The sequence below is a fragment of the Manis javanica genome, chromosome 13 (genome assembly GCF_040802235.1).
Source record: "Manis javanica isolate MJ-LG chromosome 13, MJ_LKY, whole genome shotgun sequence".
In the NCBI taxonomy this organism is placed as follows: domain Eukaryota; kingdom Metazoa; phylum Chordata; class Mammalia; order Pholidota; family Manidae; genus Manis; species Manis javanica.
Window position 1 is genome coordinate 71,912,848 of NC_133168.1, and position 26,106 is coordinate 71,938,953.

The window sequence follows — 26,106 nt, forward strand, 5'->3', positions numbered from 1 at the left end:
AGGAATGGCATCTGAATCCCTGTGCTACAGGATAAATCTGCCAAATCTGTTCTCCTATGAAGTGACTCCACATTTCCCAACCTGCCACTTCAGCTATTTCCAGCTAGCTAAAAATAATCCAAAAATTTTAAACAATTCTTGTTGAGATTTAGATGAGGTGTTGCAAACCGCCACTGCTGGAAGTAACAGTGTTTACAAACTGCTTTCCCTTGAAAAGTTTTCACTTGTGAGTCCAGGATTACGGCAGCCCAGTGTCTTTTACAGAAACAAATTTAAAAACGTGTCAGTGCATGAACTACTTTGTGTTGAATTTATCACAAATGCCAAGTCAGGACTTCAGATAACTCCAAAAATAAGAAAGCTACAATAGGAAGATTTCCGCAGTATTTATTTTTATTTATAATTTATACCCTGTCAGCTTCTAAAATGGATTTGAAGCAGCTTCCTGTAAAAGACGAGTACAAGGTTGCTAGAATGGAAACCAAAAATTGAGAACCCTTGCAGAAGGAGGAGGAAAAAAAGAAGGTGATAAAATTACAATGACTCAAGGTTAAACGTGCTGAGCTTTCTGGCAGCTACAGCAAAGATGGAAATGGGAGTAAAGGAAATAAAGTTGCCAGCAGTGTATTTTAGCTCCCTAGTGGGTATCAGCACAACCCAGTACTGTGTTCATTTGAAGACTGCTACAGGGCCTCTAAGGAAGCTGATGGAAGGTCCAACTCAGCCTGAAGCTAGAGAGGCAGGGATGAGCAGGACACAGCACTCAGTTGCAAGAAGGCCTGGCCTTGGAGTGGGGCATGTGGGCCGCCAGCCTGGCCCTGCCCCTTCCCTGGGTCCATCCTCTCCAAAGTGTGTGCATAGCCCTGCGCCTGAGCAGTGGCTAGTAGCAGCTAGTGGGGTGTCCGGGGCCCTGGGACTGTAAGCTGGGTTTCCACACTTGTGTGCATGCAACGCCCTTGCAGTGCAACGTCTGAGAGTCTGAGAAATCTGCCTCAGAACCTGGTTTCCAGACTGCTATGAAGCTCTATTTGTCAAGGAAGGAGACTAAACACATTTTACTTAACCAGCTTGTTAGCTTGATTTCTATCTTTCATGGGCACTTTGCTAGAGGCATTTGGCATGGTGGCCTCTGGAAGGCTGGCCTCCATTGTGCTCTGTCTCAGGCCCTGCAAATGCACAGACTGCAGGCTGGAATTGTCCTTCCCTCCTAGTCTGCCACCTTGGCAAACGGTGGGGTGGGGCCTTTGTGCTTCTGAATCCTAGCTGTGACACTCATTAGATGGGTGACCTTGGGCGGGTTATCCTCCTGGCCCCAGTCCCAGCAGTGTGTGACCTTGGGAACAGTTCCTTACCCTCTCTGAGCCTCAGTTTCCCCTCTGTCTCCTGGGACTACAGTGAGGATTCAGTGAGCTGATGTACGCAAGTCTTCAGAACAGTTCCTGACATTGAGTAAAAGACACACAAGTGCCATCGTTGTATTGTTATTATTAGGATCAGTGACTGTACCTTCTGAAGTGTGTTATCTAATTCTCCCTCCCAGTGGGACCTGGAGTTCAGGTTCAGACCTGCTGCTTAGCGGCCAGAAGTACCGCAGGGCCCTCAGGGTGCTGCGCCAGAGGACCCTACCCCAGCCCTTCCTGTCTTCTCTAACGCTGTCATTGGGAAGGGGAGCGGCCCGTCTCTCACTCTCACACTGACCTGAGAATGGGCCCAGGGAACGCTCTGCTCCCTTCACAGCCAACTGGCAGCTCAAACATCCTGGAGAGAGGACATCTGCCATTTAATCCCAATTCCTCTCTTTTAAAAAGAGAAACGTTAATGCCAAAAAGACCAATTAAAGTGTGGTCCCAGTCCACACCCAGCAGGTTACCAGCCCTAAGGGGGTACCCAGGGCTCAGCTTGGTCGTTAAGGTTTCGGGCTCTGCTGCCTCCTGCTGGCCACCTGGGGTAGGTACCTCTCCACTGCCACCCTGTCTCTGCTTCCAGTCCTCTGTCCCCTGCCACCCTACCCCCTGGCTCCCTCAGGACACTGGGCATGCTTAAAGGGGGACTCTAATCATTGTCATGTCCCCCCGGCACCCACAGGCACTAAGTAACTGTGCTTTGAATGAAGAGTGAAAGGAAATGCCATTTCATAATGTCACAAACTCAAGAAAACTTCATGGACGTCCTATCTTTGTAGGCAAAGCCCAAACTTGCATCGGCCAGCCAAGGCCATCCTACACGGACTGCCTTCCCTCTCCTGGCCCTTCCGGGTCTCGTCCAGACGAGGGCTCCCTGTCCCTTCCCGTCGGGCTCATCATCCAAGTCCTGACTGACATTTCTGTGACCTGGTCTCTCCCCAGTTACACAACCTGGGGACTGAGACGGGCCAGCCACCCCCAAGGGCTCACTTCTCCTTTCTGGATGAGCCCCTCAGGGGTCTCTAATGTTGCTGGAGTTTCTGTGCCCCGCCCACACCCCCCAAGGAGTGGATTCCACGCTGGCTGCGCTGAGGAGAGTAAGGGTCCTGCCGAGCTGCGTGGGGAAGGCGATCAGGCGGCCGGGGAGGAGGTGGTGTAGTCAGGGCCGGAGGCGCTGGTGTGTTCCTCAGTCCGGGGCAGCTTCAGGACGGTGGGGCTGCAGCCGGGAAGGCCGTCCGTGGCAGCTGGCCGCCTGCCAGCAGAGGCGCTCTCCTGGGAAGCCTCTGTCCCCAGCGCCACTGTCAGAGGTGGAGACAGATCACGGCTGTGCTTAGCACAGTGTCCCTGGTCGCAGCATCAGCCACCCAAGAATGTGTTAGAAATGCAGTTCTTGGACCTTCTCCAGACTCTGGGGTGAGCACAGAACCTGAGTTTTCACAAGTGAAATGGGTGATTCTGGTTCAGGCTGAGGTTTCAGAACCACAGGTCCAGGCAGAGTGACAGAGGTTCAGGGCCCTCCCCTCTCCACAGGGGTGAGCCCCGAGCTCCTGTTCACTCCAGCCTGGGGCATCTGAGCCTGCGCCGGCCTTCCTTTAGGTGCCTCCCTGAGCGCTCGGGGGATGTGAGGGTGGAGATGTCCCCTGATGGTGCCCGGCTCACCAACATGTGTGGCCTCAAAAGCCCAGGCCCGAGGGGTCTCCCATCTGCTGGGTGACAGGTGGTAAGATCTGGAGCCTGCCTGGAGGGGGCGAATAGGATTGTGCTGCAGGAGGCGTCATTCAGTGCTAACCTCAAATCCAGTGCCCGTGATGGAGACCGTGGGGAATATGAGACGAGGAGTCTGCAGAGCACCCGGAGAAACATGAGAGCCATCAAGCCCCAAGGCCTGTGAGGCCCCTGCCCGGACCCCTGCCGGTTGGGGGCTGGGGGGGACCCTCCAGGTTGGAGCTGAGGTTCCCTTCCCTACAAGTGGCATCACAGTGCCGTTGTGCTTTTCCAGGTGTTCATGGGGGAGGTAGGGGAGGACCTGGCAGACAGGAGGGGGATAGAGCGAGCCTAGATGAGCGGGAAGACGGAGGCCAAGAGGGGTGTGTGGCATCATCTTCTGGAAGCTCGGAATAAAACAAATGCAATGGGGCCAGTCGGCGGAGGCTTGCATGCCCCGCGCCAGGGCCAGCAACGCTGCTGCGGGCCTGGAGATGCCTTGGGTCGAGCAGGGCTTCACTGAAGTTGCCACATGGTTGTAGGAATGTTTTCTGGGGCAGACCAAACTCACGCAGGTAGCTAGAGCCGCACACTCCTGGGGCTCTGCCTAACTCAAGCTGACCCCTGTCCTCACTGGGGAGGCCACCACCTTAAGAGTAGGTGTCTGCCTCCTGGCCTGCCCTGCCCCTGCCCAGCTCTGGATGTGACCAGTGGCCAGACTGGGGTGGTGTAGCTCTCAGGCCACCAAGCAGCTTCTGTGAGCAGGTGACATAGAAGTTTGGAGCCCCAGAGAATAAAGTCACTGCACCTGGTCAGGACAGCTGAGGGCCCTTAAGACTCACAGCCTGTCATGTATTTGAGAGAATTATTTTTAATTTTAATTCTTCAAGCCCAGGCACGGAGTGTGCCAACACCCATTGATACCCAAAGCGATGATATTAACCTGCCAGCCCGAACTTTGCTAATAACTCCCACTGCTTCCTGGCAGACGCAAGCCAGGAAAACCAGCCGACCTGAGAGTTTGTCATGCTGGGTAATTACTGTGTGATGGCACTCATCTCAGAATGATTTAGTGACTAGTGAAGAAGAGAGGGGTAATGCTGAAGCTTACATCAAAGGCACAAATTGGGAAGATTAGGTGGAATTATTGGACTTCTTTCTAGGGCATATTAGGCTCACAGGGAATTGGAAGGTGGGTTGGTTCTGTCTAATCCCTTCAATGAACAACTCTGTGCCTATGGCCCTAGCCTGTGTTCCCAGGTGCCCTTCCTTCCCCTCACTACTCTCTGACTGTGACTTCAACTCAGGTTCTCTGGCTACAGAATAAACCCTCCACCCCTGGAGATGAGGAAGGAGCCTTATTTCCAGATGCTGTTGCCAATACATAAATGGGAAGAGAGTGAGGTTTCTAAAAGGAAATGACAAGGGCCAGGGACTTTTGCTGCTGTTGTTGAAATTTTCTGCTTTCAGCGAGAATGCACCCCCATCGCCCCTCCGGGAACCTGACCAGGTCCTACGCAGCGAGATGCCATCTTCTCCTTGGCTGAACACAAGCTCATCCTGAGTAATATATGTTTGTATGGATCTTTGTCTTATCTGTTTCTTCCTGCTCAGTAGGTCAGAGATGGTGAATGCATCAGGACTTTGCTTTTAATTTTTTATCTTTGGACTGTCTGGTCACAGGACTGGGAGTTTGAAACCCCTGCAAGAGCCCAAGACCCACCTTAGAAACTGATTTTTCATCATTTTGATGTGAATGTTACTTTCTTGAGTTTTGGTGGCTGAAGCAAATGTGGTCACTGGGGGTGGGAAGATCAATGTTAGTTTCACCAGGAGCTGGACAGGGTCCACCACCACACATGGACCCTGCTTCCAACGAGGAGGCCTCTCTCCCCCTTCCTTTCCTATTTTCTTCCTGCTTTCTCTCTACCCCTTCTCCTTCCCTTCCCTCTCATCCTGTGTTTACTAAGGGCTTATTATGGGCTTACTCCTCAACCTGAAGACACTATGCGAGGATGGATGCTCTTCCCTGGCTTGTGGGGACGTGTCTCTCTAAGGTCTCTCCTAACTGTGTCTTAAACCCAGCCCTCTACCCCTTGCTCCTTCAGCAGTAGCTGGAATATTGAGAAGTTAAAGCAAATGTATTCTGGTGAAGAATACAGATTCTACCTTCAACTCATTATTAGCAGACATATCAGAGATGTCAAATTTGGACAATTCCCATGGGAACATCTTTGTGAGAAATATTTGGAAAGACACAGGCAAAACTGCGATGTGAGTTAATTTGTTAGGCCAGAGCCCTGACGTGCAGGCTGAAGGGCTGTTACCTCTAGCTCTGGATAAGGCTGAACAATGCAGGGCCCCACCTCTCTGCATTCTTCACAGCTCAGGTGGGGCCTCCACGTCACTCACTGTATTGCACCGAAGTTGCCTTCTTAAACAGGGAGTTGGTAGACTTGATAATGTGCTGTTTCCACAGATATTTTACTACAATGAGTTGTAATAAAAATGTATGATGAGAATCAGGGCTGGCTCATGAGCAAACTCAGAGCAAAAGCTTTCCTTAGTCACTATCTTTTGAAACAAGAGGTCTTATTGTAGCTTTGCATGAGATTTACTACACCTGAGTTTTCTTAATTTGTAACCTCTATCCCAACGGAAGGATCTCTAATAGCTGCGGCCACTGTGGACTGAAGGGAGATGGAAGATTACATTTCTCATGAAAGGTAGTAAAATAAACATTTTTATAGTACTTTATCATGTTCAAGTGAGGTGTTTTTCCTTTCTGCCCCAAGTCACTGAATAATATGTCAGGTACTTGGGTCCCTGTACTGGTGTTTTAGGATTGTTACACTTGTGCTTTTGTGGGTATCGAGCAGGAAAGTGAGCCCAGGAAAGGTGGCAGTGTTGATGGTCCACGGCTGGTAACCACCCGAGTTTTCCAGGTGAGGGCGTCTATCCTTTGGGCTTCACTCAGAGTAGGAAAGAGAGGCCTTCAGCCCCTACAGCAGGGACATTTGACAACAACCAGCAGCAGTGGCAAAAAATAAACACATTCCATTACCTGGATTGGCAGAGGAAAGGGACCATGCAGAGCCGGGCCTACGTCTGGAAGGCCTGTCCAAACCAAGCTTTCTTTCACACCCAGTTCTGTCAACTTGCTCTTTCCAGACAGCTGGCCTGTGCATCCTGGACGCCAGTCTGTGGCAGGAGTCTTGCATTCCAGGCGGCCGCCGTATGTGGCCAGAGCAGTGCTGCCAAGCTGCAGGGCTGGACCCCCACCCCAAGCTCGGGGCTCCAGGGGCAGCATGAGGATGAGTTTTTGCAGCATTTCCAGTTGATGAGCAGGTAGTTCTACAAACGTGCAGAGCGCCCTCAGTTTGCCTAGTTTAGCTTCTTAGGAAAGTCCATTGAGAGGCCTTTATAACAGGGACAGTTGTCATTAAGAACATTTATATGATCTCTTGCCTGTTTTTTGCTATTGTTCTGTTTTTTTAGTAAGTGATCGTGCCTCACCAAATGCTGACGAGGCAAAGGGCCTGACCCAGCTTTTGTAAAAAATAAAAATTAAGGTCCTGAATCACTGCACTAATACTTGGACAGATAAGTTGACTTCCATGTGCTTCTCAAAGGCTAATTTTTTCTAAAGCTGAGTTACCTGCCATCAGCCTCCTTCATTACTACAGATTAACGTCACTGCTTGCAAGAGGTGCTTACTTTCCTGCTTGATACCCACAAAAGGGCAGCTGTAACAATCCTGAAACACCAGTACAGAGACCCAACTACCTGACATATTATTCAGTGATTTGTGACAGAAAGGAAAAACACCTCACTGGAACATGATAAAATACTATAAAAATGTGCATTTTACTACACATTTAACTACTGGAGAAATAATTATACATTTTACCTGGCTGATTTTTACTTGTACTTAATGATTTTACCTTTAAAGAAGATATATGAAAATGAGGTGAGAATATACAACATTCTCCATGAACCAAACCTAAGAGATTAAATTTTGCCCCAAGTGAAATAGCTAAATTCAGTGGATTTTAATTACTTTTGTCCCCATGGGCTTCTTTTCCCCTTAATTTCTTGTTTTCCCCTTAGGTTACAATGATTAATTTGCAAGTTGAGTCCCATACTATCCACGAAACTAAGCAGCATATATGACAGGCAGGGTAATCAGGTGCCACCTTCTGACTGAGTGGGCTAAGAAAGGGTTTTTCCAGCATCAGCTTGTCGGCATGCTGGAATGAGGGTCACCTGCAGTCACACCTCAGCTCTGCTGGGCCTCTGGCAGGGGCTCCCTCACTCTCTGTGAACCCATGATTCTAATGGAATCATCAGAATCCATGTTTCTTGTAAAGGCAGGCTGCTAGGCATCTTGTGAGGCAGGACCCATGCACTATTTTTCATTCCCAAGTTGTTCAGAAGTCATATTTTCTTGACTCTGAAAATAACAGCAGCTCATGAACACATTTTTACAAGGCAGCAATAACTTACCAGAATATATTTTTTTCTTGAGTGAATCCCAAGGCCTTGGAAATCACCCCTCCCAGCCCACCACATTTTCTTTATATTGCTTTCTCTAATAGCTCTTTTGGCACTGAAATTCTAAACCTAAAGCTTAACACTCAACCAGCATAAGCAACATTCTTAAGGAAAGCCGCCTTAATGTTGGCTTACACATGGAATGGAAATGGCTTCTGTTATCCATCCTTTAAAAAATTTCTAGTGCTCAGCCTCCATGAAATGGATTGCTTATGGGGAGATAATGCCTGTTCTATTCCTTTTTAAGTCTGTGAAAAATGTCATCCTGGTTAATAGGGTGATTAAAACTCTTTATGCTCCAGGAGATAAATGTGATTATGTTTGTCATACTCTACCCAAGATAAAGACAGCAAAGAAGGCGAACTTGGAAATTCCATAACATTTTCTCTCTTCCATATCCAGGAACATTCAGAACTCAATACACAGATGGTACTTCACATAAAGAATAATATTATCTGTTAAACATTTTTCCTTCCCATTAACCAATTTAACAATATGCCTCTGGTATAAAAGGAATAGACAAATGACTAAATCTGATATCTGAGTTCTGACAGTAGAAAAACACCACTTTGGTCATACTGCTTGTCTCCCTTTCAACTTCCTTCTTTGTTGCTTCATTTTTGCTTTTAAAATGCAACTGGAGTCCATGCTTGATATCTGTTCGAGGGAACCTGGCCCCATCAACCTTCTCTCACCAGGTGATTCATGATCATTCTTATGGGAGAATCATGCCATCCCTCAGGACAACAGATACATATGAAAAAAGTTCTGTAAACATTAGGCATGCCACACAAATGTGTATCCACACAATCATTCCTTCAGGCCTCCTGTGCACCAGGCCCTGTGCAAACAGAGTGGACACCCCATTCCCCTGGACTCAGCCTAGTAACATGGACAACATCCTCCTCGGTTGGCTCCTGCCTCTCCTGACATCATTTCATTCAAAGGCTAGAAATCTTTGCTTAGCAGAGATTTACTTAAATGTGAAAGACAGGTAAAGAGTTTTTGCTATTCCACATACTCTGATAAATTCCACAATCCTTTCTTTTTGTCTTGGATTTTTAACAGAATCCCAGATGCTGATTACACCTATTTAATTAATTTAACAATACAACAATTTTAACAGGCTAACATGGTTCAGAGAAAAATGTTATATTAGGCACTTGACATTTCATTTAAAAATTTTCCTTAGAACTAAAAGGTTTCATTATAACAGGTAAGTTTCAACTATACTTTATTAAACTGGATTGCTAGAGACTGAGCAATTATAAAGAAATTGCACAACTGATATTCAACCAGAGGTTATTTTTGTGGACATATTAAGATATTTTTCTTTAATATCCAGTAAAAAAATTGCATGTAGACATTACTGTCTGTTTTCTCTAAGAGAACATGGAGGACAGGGAAAGGTGGGGTGTGTATTTAAGAATTTACCAGTAGTAGTTTCATCAGGGAGGCAGTACTATATACCTAACATTGAGACTCAATACTCAGATAGCTTTCCGGTTAAAAATATTTTTTAAGATAGATGATAATTGGGTTATTTTTACACTGACAACTGAAACAAAATTACAAATTCTGTCAATGTTTAGGGACCCAGAACCAACTTCTCAAAAAAGTACATTTTATACCATAGTATTATTTCAGCATGACTGTACCTTTTCAAGTTATCATAATATCATAATCTGTTGTTAGTTCCTGTATACATATAGCAATTTACAGGGCCTTAAAGGGAGCTCATCAGGGAAACAACAAGCAGATGCAAATCAGACTGCATTCAGGACACAGAGCCACACCCACTATCTGACGTACAGGATTTACTCAATCACCTGTCATTTTGAGTCTGCCTAATAGGAGCAAGTCTTCTAAGTTCTGACAATCACATACAAGTAATGCTGTTGAAACTAATTTCATCAGACATACTGAGGTACTATGGCTATTAGGAATCCGTTTATTAAGATTTTCCATCATAAGTTATTATAAATTTTTTTCAGGTTCAAAACTTGGTTTCAACTGTTATAGTCCTAAACAGAAGTATTTCCCCCAGGATCTTGTCTACATAGAAAAACTATCCATATAGTTATCTTTAAATAGTCTTCCTAACTGTGAGGAAACTCTCCCCTGCCCGTAAAGCACACACACATAAGCCCACATCAGTTGAGGTGCAGCACAGACAGTCTCCTGTGAGGACACCCAGCAGTATCCATCCTGTGATTCAGTCAACAACCTGCACAATCTGCTCCTGAGGAGAAATCAGGGGAGTCCCTCTGCCATTGTAGCATCTCCAAAGCCACCCTTCCTGTAACAATCATTTTGGCCTTCATCCACCATGCTCATTTCATTTGGATTTCAATGCTTCCTCCCACTCAACAGCTGATTCAGAGTTCTTGGGAATTGCTGGAAATACTGACTGCATTTTACTTCGGAAGTCTTTCATCTGAACAAAGAAAAAAAAATCAGTCATCCAATGTTAGAAGGAGAGGAGAAGAGCCAAAGCAATCAGGGATGGACGCCACTGCTAACTGGATGATACTTCAGCGCTGGTGAGGACAGAACAAAGAAAGAGCAGGAAAAGGTAAAGACTGTGTTTAGCTACCTCAAAAGATTACATGGACCTCTTTTCTTCTCCCAAGTGTATATCTTTTGGGTCTTAAATAAAACACTCTGAGTCTGGAAGGCAGCATGCTCTAAATTGTCAAACCTCAATCTTTATTCCCTACTAGAAGAACAGTATATTTGTTGGCTTTCATATATAAAGATGCAGCTGAGAAAAATTTTTGTCTCTCTGAGTAAATGAATATATTGAGGCTATTCAAAGTTAGAATTTTGGAGCCAGAAGGAAGGAGTGGAGAGAAGAAACTCCTTCCCCACAGGAAAGAAGAGTGGAGAAAACAATAATGAGTCAATGAATGGCAGATAAACTAGAATGTTTTTCTGTGCCAGACAGTGTTGAGAAATCAGTGCAGAGATTTTACCTGCCGAGGTAGATATGGAATCTTAGGAGTCAGGGACTGGAGGATCTTAATACATAGTGTCAAGCAGAAGCTTGGCCCCACCTAAGGTGTTGTATCACCCTATGGGAAGGGAACACTAATTTATGGGAATTAGGTAATCTTTACAGTAGACAGTACTGGCTACACACTCATTGGTTCATTCTTTTGTCTGGATGGTCCTGCTATGAAGTTACTATTTCAGAAGCACTACAGCATCACAATTTTCTCATCAGCCATACACAAGTCATTTCTTATGAGTGGTTATTTTGAGAGTCACCTATTATTATTTTATGCTGATGCTCATTTATTGCAATTTGAAGCTGAATCCTTACCTTGTTGCCAAATTTGGGGGGTGCATTTTGTTTGGGGCTTGTAAATTCTCAGACACTTACTACAGTCATTGTGACACTGCTATTCGCAGGACACTCTGGTATCAGGTAGACCTCTGTTCAAATCCTAGCTCCACTCCTTGAGAAAGCTGCTTACCCTTTTCTAGGCAGTAGTTTCCATGTGTGTACAGTGGAGACAAATTACCTGCTGACAGGGTTGTGAGGAGTGAGATGATGCCTATGAAGCACAGCACCTAACACTGGGTGCTCGATATATATTAGCTACAGTCATTACAGCACCAAAATATGTGTTGTGTTCCAAGAACAAAGCTTGTATGAACACTATGGTATGTTTGTTAAAAGCATTACTTTATGATATATATCATTTTGGTTTAAATATTTTGACACTGGAAGATACTAAGGTTACCCATTACATTAGTCTGTAGGAGGTCCACGTCAACCATCTCAACGTTTGGGTCCCAACACCAATCTTGAAGACACACATGTACATGGCCTATGTGTCTCTCCAACCCCCTCTTCCCTGTAGCTCTCTAGTTTGTACTGTGTTGAACCCTTCGTGAGAGGTTTTCAACTAGAGGCAGTACTGCATCCCTCCCTGGTGAGGGACCAGAAATGTAGTTCCAAATAGCAGGTTTCAAATAGCGTGTCATGACAACTTGGTTGTCACAATCACAGGAGACTACTATTTGCATTTGATGGAGGAGGGTGGGCATGGATTCTAAATGTCGAGAACGACCCACAATAATTTGTTCAAAACGTCTAGAATGACCCACATGATTTGTCCAAAATACCAACAGTGTCCCTGCTGAGGAGCCTTGCATAGACTTTCTCAGCTGATCAGGCCAGTTTGCAGTGTGCTGTCTGGTGCCTTCCCTTCACCTTTCTGATTGAACATGTAACGACTAAGCCTAATGACAGTGTTTTCACATGGGGAGTCAGAAATCCAGGACATGAAAAGAATCATTTACCATCCCACCTCCTCAGGATGCGGAATGTGGTCTGTAGCTGAGAAGCGAGAGGGTGGGAGACACAGAGGAGCCTGGGAAGGACAGGAAAGGTGGCCACTCTGCTTCAGCACAGGGGGGGTGTTCCCACTTCCTCCTCTTGGCCCGACTTTTTTCTTTCCTCTCATTTCCCAAGTATTGCATTCTTTACTTGTTCCTAGGGTCATAAGCAACTGAACCACTAGCAGGAATCATAGCTGAAACAGCCAACTAGGAAGAGGCAGGCTCCGGAGCGATGTGAAGGAAGGGAGGCAAGTGGGAGAAAGAACACTTTCACCTTCTTTAATTTTACAGCTGTGAAAATAGAAGTCTACAATGGTCTACGTTTAAGTTACAAAAAGGGCCTCAAATTGCTTTAAACAATAGTGTTCCATAGAAGGTTTTTAAGCTTGTACAATTTATATGGATAGTAAATGAAAACCTTCAGTTTTGTTTACTGTATCATTTCTGATATGTAATTCAGAGGTGTTGGTCTTACCAGTGATACCCCATCACAGGCCAACAGAACATCACCCTGCTTTAAAATGTGCCCTGACAAGAGTTAGGAGTTAAGCAAATTTGGTTGTAAAATAAATGTACTGAATTCCACAGTAACAATCACAGCTATTGCCCTAGAACCACGCCCCTACCATTCTGCCCCAAGAGTGTAAAGATGAGGCATGTTGAGCACTTGTGTCTCTATCCAGCAACTGTTTTACTCTGAAGCACTTTCTAAACTCTAGGGATCTCTTTCCTGCAGTCTCTGTCTTCTCTTTCCTCTGCCCAGGGAGAGGGCTTTCCTGGCTTTAGGTCACACAGCCAAAGCAGGACCTTTGAGGTACCTACCCTTCTAAGCAGGACCCCTTGAGTACTGCACAACTCCAGGGGTTGCTCTCCACAGAGACAACACACAGATGGCACTCCCTAACAACGAGCCCACTGCTCCAAGAACCTCATCCTTAAGTCCCAATGTCTGTGTCTAACAGTGCCAGGCTGTAGTAGTATCAGAAAGTCCTACCATTTTAGGCAGCAGTTCTTAAACCGAGTGTCATGACAACTGGGAAATGTATTACAAGTACTTTTTCATTAATATGGACATTCTGAAGATTGGACATGATTGACCTTTTAGCTATGAGAAGAGATTCAAGATCATGTCTCTTATAACGTTGCTCTCATTCACAATGCAACAGCTTTTTGAGGGGACATATAGTCAGTATGCCAGGAGTGAAACATGGATGCTGCTGCATGTTTATCTCAAATGTCTTAGCAGGGAAAAAACAACAAGAAAACTTCTGGTCTAATATATGGTGTGCTGAATACTTACTTAAAAGGTCAGGATATCCCCCTCCCAATTTAATTAGAGAAAACCCTTAGAGCATCTACTCTAAAAAATAGGCAGTTATTGGAATTCAAATCCAAGTTTTAAAATATCTTTGCCATTGACTAGCTCATTTAGCTTCAATTAACTCACACAGGACTGCTGCCAACCTCAGTGCTAGAGCTAGAATGGTGAGAAAGCTATCCGATATGTCAACAATTACAGTGCCAATCGAATTCTGAAGAACCTGGAAATTCAGCTTCCTCATAAAACAGAATGAGACTATAAATGTTGTCTGAACAGGAATAATAATGCCTGTCACTTGAGATCACCTATGTGCCAGGCACTGTACCAAGCACTAGGCTATTTATTTAGTCTTTGTAATTCTATGTGGCAGAAATGAGGACCACCATTTACATATGAGAAACCAAAGTTCAGAGAGATTAACCCATCCATGGTGACGTGGTCTGTAGTATACAAATGCCTGACTGATGTGCCTTCCCCATTGCCACTCTGGTTCTGTGACCTACAAAGCATGGTACCTCTATAACGTCTACTCATGCACCAGCTTTCACTAAAAATGACTTTAAAAGCATAAAATATATACCTCTTGCAATGGCAACCATTTTATTTAGAATGGTATGGCAGATTATTGCCAATGTTCGCCAATAGCCAGGACTCATCTACCTCTGGATACAGGTTGGGTTATACTTCTTCACCCTTGTGAAGTCAGGTAACCACGTAACTAGTTCTGGCTAATGAAATGTGAGCAAAAGCAATGCGCATCACTTCCAGGGTGAAGCGTTTAACTGCAGGCCTCTTTCCTTTCTAAGGCGGTCACAGAAGCCTGTGTTGCTACAATGGTACCTCAAGGTCAAAGCTACCTGAGGTATGAAGCCAGCTTCTGGAGGACAGCTTCCCTAGAGTAAAGTAAACCTACGGTGAATTTTACAAGAGAAATAAACCTTTGTTATTTTAAGCCACACATTTGGAGATTGGTTTTTCACTGGAGAATAACTCAGTCTATCCTGATAGAGATTGTGAAGAAAATTACAGGACATAAGGATGCTCTGATCCCCTTCAATATTATGTTAAATTTGGCTGAAACATAGCTGAATAAAAAGCCAAGGGTTGGACAAAGAGGAAGAACTCTGTGTAGTTAAGCTTAAAAAGCTCTTAGAACCACCTTTCTTCCCACTTTCAGCACATCAGTTAGTCCCAGTATATGACACTGCTCCCTGGGTAATCAGGACACTTCTAGATGTTTCCAATGAAATGGGATGGGAGCTCTAACCACCATGGTTAAGGGTCATTTTCCGTGTGGATCACTGTCCTACATCAATTTGATAAGATTCAATAAGCAGGACTGGCTTAAATTAGAGAGCAGATGCTGGTATTTTTCAATTTTGATTAGGCCTGTTGATATCCACATGGATCCTGAGATACATTTGAACGTATTATTTAATATTCAATTGCATTAGGAAGGCCAATATGAATAAAAATATCTCAGCTCATTTTCTAAGTTATTAGTACTATCATTTAGGTAAAAGTCAATTATTTTCACTTTCTTCTAAACTCTCATTATACCACATGCATAAACTCTAGAACCTGTAGTAAAGTTAATTTAGGCATAAAAAGTGATGTGTAACTTTTTAAGAAATACAATCCCTGAAGTAGTCATTAAAGTGGCCAATTTTTATTAACAGCAGGGCAGAATTCAAAAGCAAAAGCTTTCTGTTAATGTAAATGAAACAGCAACAGGGATGACCCCGGAACACCAGAGGACCAGGGCCCACTATCCGCTGCAAAGACAGCCCTGTAAGGAACAACTTCGAGGACACTTCTTGATTTAATGCTAAAAGGTCAGGTTCTCAGATGCAGTCCTAAGATGATTTCAGTCAGGCTTTATTTTCAGTAACTGCAAAATTCTGGGATATTTCCTTTTTCTACCAAATAAATGACAGTAACTGCCACCTCTGTCAGTCTCTTTCTAAAAGCTTTATATTTTACTGTTTTAAATACTTTATAACAGCTACCAACCAGATAACTATTATTTTCGTATTTCAACCTAATGATCCGGCTTCACTGGCCTGCATACAAGAGCACGTGTGCATGTCCAAGTGTGAGCGCATGCACACACACAGGATCTACTTGCAGCTCCATTTTATAGGGCCCAGGGACATAGACAGCTGATGGCTCCATTGCATAAAGTACTTCTGTGTGGGCAGTCATTTCTACATTGTAGAGGTTACAACTTTTGGAATAGTATATAATTAAACAGGCATTAAGGTAGCCAGAACAACAATTAACATGTACTTAATGAAAAAATTTCTATGACAATAAATACCTATATTCTATATGCTTTTGGACTAAATGGCAACTATACACACACACACACACGTATCAAACCCTGTGTGTGTGTGTGTGTGTGTGTGTGTGTGTGTGTGTGTGTATCAGGCAACTACTGGTACATCAGTGGTACAAAGACACTTCGATGCAGTCACTTAGGAATTGTTAAAAAAAAAAAAAAAAGATCATCCAGCATCTGGATGCTAAATTCAAGAGCTGGGGGCTAAATAAACAAGGCAGTCACTCTATCCTCTTCTGTTTCCAACTTTTAGGAATTCAAGTTTTTTAAAGAATTTGACATACACAACCCCATAACTACAATCTCTTCTTCAATAATTTCAGAATGGTTGTTTTAAACAACTTTAAAGTTTGAGCTCCTTCTGAATTTCCCAAAGTGTTTCTGCACTCTTCTTCAGGCGAGCCTCTTCTTCAGGGGTCAGCTTCACTTTTATAAGGTCTGTAACACCGCTCTCTCCCAAGATACACGGCACACTGAGGAATACGTCTTCATTTATTCCGTAGAGACCCTTAATCATGGTGGAAACAGGATGCACTCTCCTAAGATTCTTTAAAATAGTTTCTGTTAAATCAGCTACAGATAGCCCAATGGCCCAAGAAGTATAACCTTTCACTTTAATAATCTCATAGGCGCTGGCAATCACGTCTTTATGGACATTCCCCCACCGCTCAGGATCTTTATCAGTTCCTATATCTGGATTCAGATCCTTTAGAGGGACACCAGCGATGTTCACTCCACTCCACACAGGGACACTTGAGTCTCCATGCTCTCCAAGGATCCACCCGTGGCAGCTTTCAGAATGGATACCAAGCCTTTGCCCAATCAAGAAACGGAAGCGGGCAGTGTCCAGATTACAACCGCTTCCAATGACACGGTTCTTAGGAAATTCACTCAACTTCCAGGCTATGTAAGTTAAGATATCCACAGGATTGGAAACGACAATCAGTTTGCAGCGAGGACTGTACTGGATAATACTGGAAATCATTGATTTAAAGATGGTTACATTTCGCTGGACTAAATTAAGGCGCGTTTCTCCTTTCTCCTGGCGTGCGCCTGCTGTAATAATCACGACGGCGGAGTTGGCAGTGACGAGGTAGTCTTTGCTGGCAACAACATTTGGCATCCTGATGAAAGGACTGCCATGCTGCAGATCCATAGTCTCGCCCTTCAGTTTGCCTTCATCAACATCCACAAGGGCAAGCTCATCACTCAGGCCTTTTAACAGGACGCTAATGGCGCAGGCCATGCCAACCGACCCGGTGCCTATAATGGAGACCTTGTGGTGGTGAACGGCCTCCTCAGACGTGGCGTTCTTCACGAGCTCGAGCTTCACACTCACCATCGTGGCCACGGGGCTGCTGGGCTGGGCGCCCTCGGCAGAGGCGGCTGCCGGCTGCTGGGAACACGGCGCCCTCGCCACGCACAGGAAGTTCGCTCTCGCGGCGCCCACACTCCGGCTGGCCCGCAGGGCTCCCACGGCCCAGCCCATGGCCACTCACCCAAGAGATGCAGGAAGAGAATGGAGGAAAGCAGGCAGACGAACTTTGAGGCGCGAAGAAATGGAGGGTGACCGCTGGGCGTCTCCTCAGTCTGCTACTGCGGCTGCGCAAGGCCGGGACCTCTGGAGGCCCCCAAGGCCCACCAGGGCGGCTGCGCAGGGCGGGCTCCGCGCACATGGCCTCACCAGATACTCCGCCAAGTACTCCTCACCCCTCCTCCGGGTGAGGTAGAAATGAATTACGGAGTTGAAGTTTTACATCTGATGAAATATATACCCTAATGTGCCAATAACTACAGAAGTCCAACTGAAGGTGGTGGCATATTCTCCCCACTTGTAAGCAGCACTGGACCATGTAATGATCCTCAAAGCTCTCCTCTCATTCTGAAAGCAATATGGTGACCCCTAATGGGGCTCGTGGTACATACCCCTTTCACAGCAAAAGAAAAGATTTCAGTTTCAGAATGCTGAATCTTGACCAAATGAGTATTTTATATTCAGGACTTGAAAAGGTACTCTAATTTTTATTGACACTGAAATGCAGTCTACAAAGAGAGGAAAAATAAGCAAAGGAGCTGGTAAAGTGTGGGAAAGTGTGGCAATTACTGAAGTTCCTGCAATGCAGTTTTAGTGTAACTTGGGACTTGCACAGGGACTCGACACCCTGTTTAGATGGTACAGTCACAAGCTCCATGACACAAAATGTAAGAGCAACACATACATCAGTCCTCTCCATGCTGGTGATCAGGTAACCATTTGTCAAACTGAAAACTGGAATTTTAAAAATGATTATTGGTGGATAATATCTTAAAGGGGTCCTATTAAAAGATGAACTTTTGACAGCTATCACTTCTTTTGTCCAAGTCACTACTGAAAAGTTTTAACCTAATACCTGTCCCCACCTTCTCCCTATACTGATTCCTTTGACCAGTCATTTTCCAAGGTAAGTGTTCTTGAGGATGAAATTCAAGCACATAAACACTTAGACAGATAGCTTCTTTCTATAGTAATTTTCTTTCTAGAGTGTGAACCTCTTCAGAAATACCTTCTCTATGACAGCTGCCTCTTCATATTTTCTCTTTAGTCACAAGTAAATCAATTTTGAGAAAAATAACCCTCTCCAAAATAAAAATGCCTAAAAAAATAACTTTTTATTTATACTAAGTCTTCAGATAAGTAAAGAACTAAGAAAGACAAAGAGATGTCCCTGAGCTCCAGACCTTTATTCAGGTCTATTCAAAGATGTGGAGAGCCCAATTGAACTGGACATCTCCCTAGATACCTTCTATCTTAGGTGTCTCATTAATCATTCTGAATGGAAAACCTAATACCAATTATCTATTCAAAATACAATATAATATTATAGTTGATATCAGGATTATTCCATAACACTTTTGCTCACAGCACTCAGAAAATGATGACCAGCAAATTTCCGGACCAGGAATGGTTGCAACTAAGTCATTCTATTCCTTCCATTTGGACCCTCACCTCCAGGTCTCTCTGCCCTTCTTCCATTTAGGAGTCCAGTTCTCTCCTAAGTCTTCTACAAGCAGAATTGACTTTAAAAAAATTCTGTGCTACTAGTATACTGTGCACCTCTCTGTTATAGGATTTATCACACACAATTAAATGTAATTTTTTATGAATTTGTTACTCCAAAGGGATCACTTTTTGTTTATCAGAATATTCCTAACCTCTAGAACAGAAGTTGGTACATAATATTTGTAAAAGAATGAGTAAATAACTATAGAATTCAGTTAAGCAAAGCTAAAGTGCTAGAACATTTCTTAGCAAGGTTGATGCACACATTTCAGAAAGCTATTGATAAGCTAAACGATTTCTCAAGTATTTTCAAAGACAATACCTACTATTATCAACTTAGATAAAAAAAATCTCTACAAGGTACAATCATATTATAACAAATACGTAATGGCAGAGAAAATATTTTCATCCTTTAAAACTATTTAAAGTTTTTGTTCTTTAGAAAGCTTTTAAAAAATAAACCACATGAAACCCTTGGTTTGAAAAAAAAGGTGCAATGAAAGCAGTGTTCATTAATAACAGAAGCTACAGACTCACCAGTTTGCAAGTATAGCATCATACAAACAATTATTTTAAAGTCTTCTCTGATTTAAAATCATAAAATGCAAATTGGAATTTTAAAACAAATTATTGGGCTGTGATTCTATTGCTTACAGACACTAAAATCTATATAATTTTTAAATCTTTGTGGGGGTCTTTACAAATCCTAGCACCTGAATGTATTCCCTTTGTCAGCAATCCTGGTGATGCTGAGAGAAGGGCAAAGGCAGGGCCACAAGCTTTGTCATGTAGAAAAAGGGTAGAAGGTCAATTCAAAAAGCAACACCGTGACAAACTTCCTATTTATGGCATTCAAATATTATATAAATTGGCAGGTTTTTCTAGTAAGTTATCCAAATCTCACTTTTGGTCTTTAAAGACAACAGCTTACATATACTTTTTGAGGCACTACAAAAGAACTGCATGTATTAATCATTCAAAAGGAAAAAAGAAATATTTTACTGAGGCACAAAACATGAGAAACAAAGAAATTAAAATTCATAAGTATGTGTTTAACCATCCCAAATCATATCTAAAAATTCAGCAAGTTTAATTCTATGGCCATAGGCTGTAACTGTGTAGGTGTTGTTCTATTAATTCAACCATTTACTCTCTCTGCTTGGATTAAGTAACAAATAATACTGTAGTCCCCAGAACTGCTTTATTCATCTAAAAAAAAATGACATTAAGAATATGTTTGTGTATGGAAGTTACTTTTATAATCTCAAAACAGATTAATCCATGTTGTAAAGGTTAAAAACTGATTTGTCTTAAGACTCCATACAGGCAAAACAGCACAGGAGGAAAAGGAAGTTTTCCTGGGCAGGATTAGCAAGTACCAGGCTCAGAGGCTGAAGATCGTGGCCTCTCAGCATGGCTGCAACTCTGAGTGTGACAAAGGCCTATGCGAGAAACAGCTGGGCTCTCAAGTGTACCACTACTGACATTCTGGATCAGATCACTCTTTGCAGGGGCCTGTGCTGTGCGCTGTGGGAGATTTAGCCGCACCCCCGGCCTCTGTCCACTGGAGGCCAGTAGCACCTCTGCAGTTATGACAAGTGAACATGTCTCCAGACACTGCCAGAGAGCTTTCTTCTGGTGGAAGAGGAAATCAAACTGTCCCCATTGAGAACCAATGAGTTAAAGAATAAGTAGGAGACAGATCACAGAGGGACTTGAACCATTTCAAGGAACCTGTACTTTATTTTCACTGAAATGACGGAAGCAGTGTGATCAGATTTCACCCAACAGGTGTTTACTAAATACCTCCTCTGTGCTAAGCCCTGTTACAGGTGCTGAGGATACAGCACAACAATGGAGAAGACAAATGAGGTATCTTTACATTCTTTTTGTGAAGACAGATAAAACAAGAAAATGGTCAATACAATTTCATTTTGCAATAGTGCTGCAAAGAAAAGAAAGCAGGATTATGTCAGAGAGGGCCTGGGTGGTGGGAGTAAAGACACTACTGTATTTTAGACCAGGTGGTCTGGGGAAGCTTCTCTGAAGAGGTGAAGTGAATTTGGGTTGGAATTCTAGATGCCAACACAGCAACATGATGTCCTGGGGAAGGAGATTTCACCCACAAAGCTAGAAAGCCCTCAGCAGGAACAAGCCTGGTGTGTTGAAGGTACCAGGCCAGCGGGGCATGGTGGCACCAGGCAGGGTTGGATTAGGGGGGGGTGGTGACTGCTGTGGTTCAAGATGAGGTCAATGAGGTGGGCAGGGCTACATCCTGGGAGACTTTTTCAACTGGAGCCACTGAAGAGTTTTAAAAAAGGGAGCAACGTGATCTGACTTACATCTTAAAATATCTCCTCTGGCTGCCATGTGGAGAAAAAATTCTAGGGCAAGTAAAGGAGAGGCTAGGATTCTAGATAGGAACTACTTCAGCCTGCTAGGCCAAAGATGAATGCCGGGCCAAGCCATGTCTGGCAGCACAGTAAGAGGCAGGACGTGCTCCCGGACTAGATGGAGGCAAGGAGGGGAAGTGAGAGGACCTAAGATGGTTCTGCTAGGTGCTGACTTGAACAACGGGGGGCCGGGGTGGCACTGACCGAAATGGGAGAGGCTGAGGGAGGAGCAGGCTGGGAGCATGTGAGGAAGTCAGGAGTTCTGCCGGACGTGAGTCACTGGTGTGCCTGCGAGACGTGCAAGTGAAGGTGTGCAACAAGCAGCTGCTGAAGGTCAGGCTGGGGCTGGGTTTTTGGACACAACCGTATTGTAAATTGCTTTAAAATGCAGGGACTGGAATGAGAGCACCAAGGGACCCAGGACAGGTGGAGGACAGAGTCTAAGTATGAGGGCACTGGACACTCAGAGGTCTGCCAAGGGAAAAGCTGGCCACAGAGATGGGCAAAATGGCCAGGGGGGTAAAAGGTGTCTCAGAAGCCACAGGTGGTGTTTCATGGAGGGGAGATTGTTCAATTGTGTCAAATGTTGCTGAGAGGTCAAATAACAAGGATAAAGTCAAGACTTTGATCTGGCAACTGGAGGGCACTGACCACCAGACACCAGTTTCAGGGGAGAGAAAGGGGAGGAAGAAGAGACCATGACCACAGAAAATCCTCCCAGGAAACCTTTTCTGTAAAGGGAAACAAATGGGCTGGTGGCTGGAGGAGGATGAGGACTACCAAGAGAGAGTTTTTAGAGGTGGGAAAAAGTATAGCATGTCTGTACATGGTGCGCCAGAGAGAAAAACTGACAATCAGCAAAGGCATAGAATAATTGCAGCAGCAAGGTCCTTGGGAAGACACCAGGGGTGGGACTGGATGCCCAAGTGGCAGGTACAGGCCTCTGGAAGCAGCAGGGACATTTCACGTGATCATCTTGAGGCGGGAAGGTGGCCCCAACTACTGTGGCCATGGGAGTGGGGGGCGGGAAGCAAGACTTGGCAACTGATTAGAAACAGGGGTGAGAAAGAGTGTGGTCTTGAATAGAACCCAGATTTTCTTTCTGGGCAACTCTGAGGATGCTGCTGCCATCCACTGTGAGGGACCCAGGAGTAGGTAGTGGGTTGCAGTAAATGACCGTTCAGGTGCGACATACAAGCATCAGTGTCAAGTGGGCCCAGAAGCAAGGAGCTCCACAGTCTGGGCCGGAGATGCAGACCTGGCCGCCTTCTGCATATGGAAGAAGACACGGGAGTGGATGGAACCCGTGAGGGAAAAAATACAGGGCAAAGGAAGGAGCCTAAGCAGAACTGTGGAAAACAAGGGCAGCAGCATTTCCGAAGTAAATGAGATAGTGGGAAGCCAAAAATAAGCCAGTTGAGGATTGAGAAAGATTACAAAGAGAACAGAAAACTATAAAAGCCCAGAATCTGCAAGCATAGAGGCAAATAGCTGATATATTTGAGTCATCAAGAAGAAGTGAAATTGTGTTCAGCATAATTTACATTGTGGAAAGATATATAACATATTTAGGAAAAGTATTTCTTCTTATAATTGTTAGAAATATTCCAGTCATGAAAATTAATTTTGAGAGAACACTTCATTTTCTGATATACTGATAAATGGGTAATGATATATGTATCAACATATACATATATTTTTTCATAGAGTTTTAGATATTTATAAATGACTAACCAATAATGGTACCTTTTAAAACAAAGCTTAAGGGCAACAGACTCACAGACTCCAAGAAGGGACTAACAGTTATCAAAGGGGAGGGGTGAGGGAAGGTGTGTGGGGAGGGAGAAGGGGATTGAGGGGCATTATGATTGGTGCACATGGTGTGGGGGTGTCACGGGGAAGACAGTGTAGCACAGAGAAGACAAGTAGTGACTCTGTGGCATCTTACTACGCTGCAATGACTGCAGTGGGGTGTGGGGAGGGACTTGATAATATGGGTGAATGTAGTAACCACAGTGTTGCTCATGTGAAGCCTTCATAAGAATATATATCAGTGATACCTTAATAAAATAAAATAAAAAAAGAATCATTAAAGGGAAGACAGTAAATAACTAAAAAAAAAAAAACAAAAAACAAACCTAAGGGGAAAGCATACACTAAAAGGTCTTCATGACACTTTAGAGAGATCTGCTCACGTGAGTCCAATTTTCTATGCTCAGTATAGGAAATAAGGGGGAAGAAAAAGGAAACCCAAGTGAAATCAGGATGCCTGCCCCAGTGGACGGCTGAGAACATTCTTGAGGTGATTACACCTGATCTGTGTCAGGCCTTGGAACAAGAGTGCTTTCATGGCAGAGCTTACCTTCTTGAGCAACTGCTACACATTCTGCCTTTATAAAATGCTTTGGGGCCATTTTGCTTATAAAAGGAAATCGGTGGGTTTTTTTTATATCATTAATCTACAATTACATGAAGAACATTATATAGAGTCCCCCCATCGCCAAGTCCCCCCCACATACCCCATTACAGTCACTGTCCATCAGTGTAGTAAGATGCTATAGAATCCATCACTACTTGTCTTCTTTGTGTTGTACAACCCTCCCTGTGCGCCACCCCTACATTATGTCTGCTAATAGTCATGCCCCCCACTTTTTTTCCCCCTTATCCCTTCCTTCCCACCCATCCTCCCCAGTCCCTTTCCTTTGGTAACTGTTAGTCAATTCTTGGGTTCTGTGAGTCTGCTGCTGTTTTGTTCCTTCAGTTTTTTTCTTTGTTCTTATACTCCACAGATGAGTGAAATCATTTGATACTTGTCTTTTTCCACCTGGCTTATTTCACTGAGCAAAATACCCTTTAGCTCCATCCATGTTGCTGCAAATGGTAGGGTTTGTTTTCTTCTTATGGCTGAATAATATTCCATTGTGTATATGTACCACATCTTCTTTATCCATTCATCTACTGATGGACACTTAGGTTGCTTCCAATTATTGGCTATTGTAAATAGTGCTGTGATAAACATAGGGGTGCATATGTCTTTTTCAAACTGGGTTGCTGCATTCTTGGGGTAAATTCCTAGGAGTGGAATTCCTGGGTCAAATGGTATTTCTATTTTGAGTTTTTTGAAGAACTTCTATACTGCTTTCCACAATGGTTGAACTAATTTACATTCCCACCAGCAGTGTAGGAGGGTTCCCCTACTGATGGGTTTTTAAAGAGGTATCTCAGTAATATGCCAAAAAAGCTGATCTTCCCCCACCTTGGCTTAAAAATAAAAGTCAATTGGTCATTATCCTCCATTTTAATATGAGCAAGACCCTGTACTTCAGTCTTTCTGCCACCAAATTGCTCCTCCACATTACATCGGGTGCATCTTGCTACCGGGATGCCAAACCCACTAGGGCTGCAATGGAACAGGAAATAAGGTCTATAGAGATGTCTTTGTCACCTCAGACCTGAATTTAACCAATGCACAGTGCCACTTCCAATTAATTTAAAAAGGATTTCAGGAGATTATTTCTCAATGCCTAAGCTGTTGAAGGCCAGAGAATCTGACAGACAGAACTATCTCTGCAAGATCAAGAGACTCTCTGTTCCGGGTGTTCTAATAAGGTATTATCAGAAGTGGAAGCAACGTTGGCTCTGCTGACAAATGGTAACCAGAATAAAAAACTGGAGCTTGCTTCCTGGGGGTTGAAGCTGGTACAGACGTTCAGAAGCAATGAAATTAGATTAGGCAAGGATGCAGAAGGGAAATGTTTTGGCTTCTTTACAGACTTCCTGCAGATCATGAAAAAGTGGCTATCTTTCAACAATTTGCCAGGACTTAGATTTATTTTTAATCTTTGACCAAACCTATAAGAAATATACAGCAAAAAAATCTATTTTCTTCTTAGATATCTTAGAAATTAAAAACTTCTAACCTTTTCCATAGTTTTATTTAAAGATGGGGTTCAAGCATTGACTTACAACGTTGCTTCATTTGAACAGTGAGAGAATTAATATACTTAATATGAGATACACCAGAATGTTGGTAAAAGTAAAACTAGCAAAAAAGTCAAAGGAAAGAGATCTGACTATAATTTGTAAAAGCTCTTAAGGCTGGTCATAAGGTAATTAAGAAATGAGTCTACATATTAACATAAAAAGTATACCTAGCAGTAGCTACAAAAAAAGAGTTGAGAAAATAAATTTTATTATAGTGCATCCACTATTGCCCTAGAGAAAATGTATAATCGTACTTACTGAAAGGCTATTTCTTATATTAGGGAAATTAAATGCCAATTTTAGAGAAATATTTAAAATGTATGTTTTATTTACATGTTTTACCTTTTGTTTTTTTAAAGAAAAGGAGGCCTGGGCTCCTGAGAAAGAAGCAATCTACATAAGCAGATGAGGAGCCAAGCCTAGTGCTGGAGAGTTTGCAAGACTCCAATCGCAGATTATTTCCATAAATGCCTGTATGGCAGTAGGACTTAAGAGAGTTGCACAGGAAAAAAGAGATTATTTTCCATCTATCATATTGGCAAAAATTTCAGAGTAATAGAAGCCACTAAGGGCAAGGGTGCTAGGAAACTTGCATATATTATTTATAACTTCTAAATTGTATGAACTTCCCCTTTAGCGACAGACTTTTAAATTACATTTTAAAAATACCTTTTGATTCAACAATAACATCTTCTGTCTTTAGGACAAATTTCTTGACCAAGAAAAGCACAAGAAGATGTATGCCTACAGAGGTTCATTATGGTGTTTAATAGTGAAAAATTACAATCTAAAAGCTATTGGCAGGAGACTGATTAAATAAATTACAATGCACAATAGAGTACCAAGTAGCCATTAAAAGTGATAGAGATTTATATACTCTGCTATGCAGAGTTTCTATGACTATTCAGTGAAATAAGGTTCCAGAGTAGTACAGTGAAACATTTATATACCATGACATGAATATGCTTATTCAAGAAGGTCTGAAAGGATGTTTCTATTATAGTGATTACAACTCA

The 26,106-nt window shown here is 43.5% G+C and overlaps 2 protein-coding genes across 2 annotated transcripts in view; both read right to left on the reverse strand.

Annotated features, from left to right (window-relative positions):
- Window positions 1-8,616: 8,616 nt before the first annotated feature.
- Window positions 8,617-26,106, reverse strand: part of TMEM242 (transmembrane protein 242) — a 30,405-nt gene continuing 12,915 nt past the window's right edge. Inside the window, exon 4 of the mRNA XM_017657076.3 lies at window positions 8,617-10,098. Coding sequence (XP_017512565.2) covers window positions 10,000-10,098 — 99 coding nt within the window. The 3' untranslated portion in view covers window positions 8,617-9,999. The remainder of the gene's footprint in view (window positions 10,099-26,106) is intronic.
- LOC108395079 (L-lactate dehydrogenase A-like 6A) lies at window positions 14,380-23,590 on the reverse strand. The gene has a single exon (XM_017657075.3). The coding sequence runs from the start codon at window positions 17,160-17,162 to the stop codon at window positions 16,017-16,019; it is 1,146 nt and encodes a 381-aa protein (XP_017512564.3). The 5' UTR covers window positions 17,163-23,590; the 3' UTR covers window positions 14,380-16,016.

Coding starts and splice junctions, on each gene's coding strand:
- LOC108395079 (XM_017657075.3), bottom strand. CDS start 17,162: ATGGGCTGGGCCGTGGGAGCCCTGCGGGCCAGCCGGAGTGTGGGCGCC.